Source organism: Leptinotarsa decemlineata, unplaced genomic scaffold (assembly GCF_025532065.1).
Source record: "Leptinotarsa decemlineata unplaced genomic scaffold, Ldec_3_MD MMD2_tig00003700_RagTag_RagTag, whole genome shotgun sequence".
NCBI lineage: Eukaryota > Metazoa > Arthropoda > Insecta > Coleoptera > Chrysomelidae > Leptinotarsa > Leptinotarsa decemlineata.
Genome location: NW_027412592.1, coordinates 197,464 through 202,951, shown reverse-complemented (window position 1 = coordinate 202,951; position 5,488 = coordinate 197,464). Strand labels below are relative to the sequence as shown.

At 36.0% G+C, this 5,488-nt stretch overlaps 1 protein-coding gene across 1 annotated transcript; it reads left to right on the top strand.

Moving 5' to 3' along the window:
* Positions 1-2,820: 2,820 nt before the first annotated feature.
* Positions 2,821-4,478, top strand: LOC141483516 (uncharacterized). The gene is made up of 2 exons (XM_074178192.1): positions 2,821-3,302; positions 3,361-4,478. Exons 1-2 carry the CDS (start codon positions 3,246-3,248, stop codon positions 4,222-4,224), a joined length of 921 nt encoding a protein of 306 aa, XP_074034293.1. The 5' UTR covers positions 2,821-3,245; the 3' UTR covers positions 4,225-4,478.
* Positions 4,479-5,488: the final 1,010 nt, after the last annotated feature.

Sequence of the window (5,488 nt, the reverse complement as noted above, 5' to 3'; positions counted from 1 at the left end):
AATCATAATTGTATTCAATAATAACATCACCATTGCTTCTAAAATATTCCACCAATTCAATTGGAGGTGGTAAATTACCATAACTATCAAAATAGATGACATTATTATTACGTTTTGAATATGCTGTCCAGTGGGTACCGGGCCCCCGTTGTACATCAAGATTCACTATACCAGATTCATTTGATGCAATTCTCGTTGGTAATGAATCACGCATGAATACACCTCTGAAATGAGGAATTTTCAATATTTTTGAATACGTGATTAGATCCCTATCAGACATTATACGTCGGGGTAATTTTATTTTCTCGTTTTTTTCCAGTATAATTGTTGTTGTTGAAAATCCTTTTTTGATTTTTTCTTTCGTAAACCATATCCTTTGTACGGTCTTAGATAATATCCTTTTCCTGATTTTCGTTGTTCGAGAGCTAGGTTATGTCTTTTTTGTTCAGCTAATTGTTCACGATTAGTTTTAGCATCATTTACTGCTTTTGCAATACCCGCACCACCACCTGCCACTGCCCCAAGAGCACCTAATAATGGAAGTAAAAACGATAGGAATCCTCCTTTTTTGGAAGCACGAATAACTCGTTTTTTTTGCACCGTGGTTGATTTTTTCTTCTTCAATCCCGTACCAAGTTTACGTTTAGCCTTCATTGCAGTTGTTATGAACCAAGCAGCTGCTTTTTCTCCAAGTATTGCGTCTTTCGCTTTAACTCTTTCCCAAGCTTTGTTTTCCAATATTTCGTCAGCTCGATGTCTATCACTAAGAATTTTACTTTTGGAATATGCAATGTCGTGCTCTTTGCATGCGGTATCCAAAGAATGAATACCAGATTCCCCACGTTCTAATCGTTGTTGTAATTTAGTGCCCGCTAAAAATTAAGAGAAAAAACATTTATGAGCTCTAAAAAAATTCATTCACTTACGTCCACAATAGTTGTATTTTGGTAGATGTAGTTCAAAAGGTAGTTTATCTATTAATGAGTTAACAAAACCTCTTCCTGTGTGTACGTTACGAGCTCTTGTTGCTTTTTTGGATTTCACCATTCTAATCTGCTATATATATATAAAATCGACTCAAACCTTTATATACCTTCAGTCGCAATGAAGTAACGAAAACAAAACATTTCTTTACCCATCAACAATTATGATTTCAATGTTGTACAAAATACAGGAAAACACGGTAAACTTTTTGGTGGTGATTCTAAGCGTGGATTGATCGTAGGTAGTAGTGGCAGCGGTAAAACGAATGTTATGTTGTCACTAATAGAACATCCTAATAGATTGAAATTTGAGAATATTCATCTATACTCAAAATCATTGAATCAACCCAAGTATCAGTATTTACGCGCTTTGCTTCAACCACTCGATGAAATTGGATATTATGAATATAGTAATAGTGAAGATGTACCTTCTGCAGATAACATTGAAACTAACTCTTTGATCTATTGATGAGTAGCATCTTGCGATCAAAATATCATTAAAGATTATTTTTGTTTCGGACGACATCAACATACAGATTGTTTTTATATTTGTCAAACATATTCTGCTATACCGAAACAACTCATTCGCGACAATGCTAATTTGTTAATAATATTTCCACAAAACATCACTAATTTGAAGCATATCTATGATGATCATGCAAATATTGACATGAACTTTCAACATTTTAAAGATGTGGCATCTTCGTGTTGGAAAAAAAAATTTGATTTTTTTGTTATCGATAAAGATTGTGATTTATCTTCGGGTAGGTATAGAAAAGGGTTCGATAGTAGGAGATTTGAGCCGGTTTTAAGCCTCCCCCCACCACTATGACGTATTAATTGCTTTTTTATTGGTTGTTGTTTGGTGAAGTCAAGGTGATGTGACCTTGAAGGGTGTGGTGTATGGATCGTTCAGAAATTTTTTCCCGGTTCTAATCCTCCCCCCACCAATATGACGTGTTATTTGCTTTTTTTTTGTTGTGCAGTGAAGTCAAGGCGTTGTGACCTTGAAGTGTCTGGTGCATGGATCGTTCAGATTTTTTTTTTTCATATGAGATTTTGTGTGTGTATGTGTGTGTGTGTAAGAGAATGCACGGTACAGGGTTTCATCATGTGCTTGTTTGTCTATGTACAAACATACGTCTGCATACTTCGAAGATCCTCCAAGTAATGAATGCTCCATCGGTGTGAGGGCACCAAGTTAGTAGTGGAGTGACGTCACAGCAATAACCGTTCAACGGCTAGAGAGCGACATGTTCACTCCACGACGTGTGGCAGAGTAATGCGTATTCATCGGTCTGCTCTCACCTCCCTCGATGTAGTGAAGGATGTGATGTAACGCCTCAGACTCGCCATCAATGGTGACACGCAGGCGGTGAGGACTGTGCTAAAGTCTGTCCTCTCCGAGAGCGCAACGACAATTGCTTGTTCGTATCGCTCTCGAAGCAGTGAATGATGTGACGTAACGCATCACCCTACCCTCGCTATTGATGGTGACACGCAGGCGGGCGAGGACTGTGCAAACGTCTGCCCTCTCCGAGAGCACAACGACCACTGCTTGCTCGTGCCGGCAACTGTTATCGCATCAAATTGGGAGATGGGCTTGGCTGTGACGTCAGGCATCTCTAGTGGATGCATCGATGTGTCCTTACCTACCCTCACTCTCTACGGTGATGCGCAGGCGACGTGGATTATGGTATTTAAGAAGCGGGCGAGTGTTGGTTATGTCAGTTTCCATCGAGTGAGTTATTGAGAACATATCATAGAAAATGTATTCTTGTGAATGTGGTAAATCTTTTACCCGTAGTGACAACCTTCGTCGTCATCAGTCCAGAGTTGCCAAGGAGGTCCATCAGTGAAACGAGTGAGATTAGATGACGCTGCAGCACCTATGTACACATGTAATTGTTGTAATGTGATGATTCCATTGACTCAAGTGAATTCTCACAATAGAACTCTACAACATAAGAATAATACATGTGTTCAATTCAGTGATGGTGTTCAAATTATAAAGAGCGCCTTCAAACGTCGGATTGCGATATACAGGGTGCAGAGTTCCATTGTTTCCACCGATTACATGTTATTCTTTAATGAAAGTTATAGAATTATTGGAATCGGCCATCAGGGTTCACAAAATCATCAAAGTGAATATGGAAGTATTTGGGAGTTATATTCTACAAACACAAGACCTGAAGGAAACCAAATCATTTAATTCACAGAATAGAACAGTTGATCAATCTACTGATTTGAATTCCTTATTTGATGGATTTCGAAATGGGATTTTCGCTCAAACTACAGAATTCCAGGAACGTGATTCAGGTAAACATTTCTACCAAGTTTTAATTGGATGGATTAGTAATATTGTTTTGTATTTAAGGTTGGACTTGTGAAAAAAATCATGTTTCTGGAGTTGAACATTAATAAATACAGCCCGCTCAGTGGATGTTCATATGTGAAGCTGCCTGAATGTATCGAGCGTAGGAAGGCCGTGGTTAATGTCCGTAATGAAGATCAGCATTGTTTTGCATGGGCTATCACTTCAGCACTACATCCTGCAATCGATAGAACATCAGAAGTTTCATCGTATCCACATTTCAGTACAGTCATAGATGTAACAGGTATGAATTTTCCGGTAAAGTTGAAAGATATTGTGAAATTTGAAGACAAGAATGATATTTCAGTTAATGTGTACGGTTTAGAAAGTAAATTCGAGAAGGGTAAAATAATGTATGAAATAATTGGACCATTACGTTACTCTCAGAGAAGACTTAGAAGACATGTCAATTTGTTACTTATCACAGATGATTTCGGTAATAATCATTATTGTTGGATCAAAGATCTTTCAAGATTAGTTTCAAGCCAATTATCGGCTCATGAACATAAGAAATATTTTTGTGATGGCTGTTTATTATATTTTTCTAATGAACAATTACTATTACGTCATAAGATAAATGATTGTAATCACTTGAGTACTACAACACCATCAACCAATTTCAAAGTCAATAAATATGGGAAAACGGTACCTGAAAATATACTAACTTTTGAAAACTTTGAGAAACAAATGAAGGTACCATTTGTAGTGTATGCCGATTTTGAATCAGTACTGAAGCCGATTCAAACCACTAAACCAAATCCTGAATACTCGTATTCGATCAAGACATTCAAACATGAGCCTTATTCATTTGCTTATTTGATTAAATGTTCATACAATGATGATTTATCAAAATTTGTTTCGTATTAGGGTGTGGATGCAGCCCAGAAATTCATTAGCAAAATCGAAGATGATTTGAAAAATATTTATGAAAATTATCTCAGGTTTCCTATTCCTATGGATGTACAAACTCCTGAGGAAGAGGAACAGTTTGCTTCTGCCACAAATTGTGGCATTTGTTCCAAACAATTTAATGATGGCGAAGTCAAAGTGAGGGATCATTGTCACCTCACAGGAAAAAAAAGGTCCCCTGCTGCTCATTCATCTTGTAATTTGAATTTTAAATTGCCAAATTTCATTCCTATAATTTTTCACAATCTCAGTGGATATGATTGTCATTTATTCATAAAGGAATTGTATAAAAACAAAGATAAAGTGGATGTCATCCCACAAACTAATGAGAAATATATATCTTTCACAAAACATCTCTTTACACACTCCTATACGGATAAAGATGGTAGGGTGAAGAAGAATTATTTGAAAATGAGATTCATTGATAGTTTCAGATTCATGCCTAGTTCTTTGGAGAATTTAGGTGCAAATTTAACATCTGATCAGTGTATCGAGATGCGCAAACATTTCCCACAAATTGAAAATTTCAATTTGATGAGAAAGAAAGGTGTATTTCCCTATAGTTTTGTTGATGACATCGAAAAACTGAATCATCCAAGACTTCCAACCAAAAATCAATTTTATGATAAACTCAATTGTGAACATATATCAGATAATGATTATGGGAGAGCTCAACTTGTTTGGAATTTATTCGAATGTCAGGATTTGGTGAATACTCTGATTTATATTTAAAGTCAGATGTGTTACTATTATGTGACATTTTTGAAAACTTTAGAAATATATCTGTTGATAAATATAAATTGGATCCGGCACAATACTTCACTGCACCCGGATTATCGTGGGATGCCATGTTGAAATATACTAATATTGAATTGGAATTACTAACTGATATTGATATGGTTCACTTCTTTCAAAAAGGTATTCGTGGTGGAATAAGTCAATGTAGACAATAGAATTGATGTTAGACTCATTACACATTGGGAAAATATAAAAAGAACTATAGTGCTAGTTGTCTCATATCGCGACCAAATTTTAAAAAATGCTCTATTTTTGCAGAAAATTTTGTTGCCATTCAATTGGCTAGAGTAAAAGTTCATTATGATAAACCACTATATTTAGGATTTTCCATTCTAGAATTATCTAAAACAGTTATGTATGATTTTTTCTATGGATGTATCAAACAACAGTTTGGAGAAGATGCGTCCTTACTCTACACTGATAC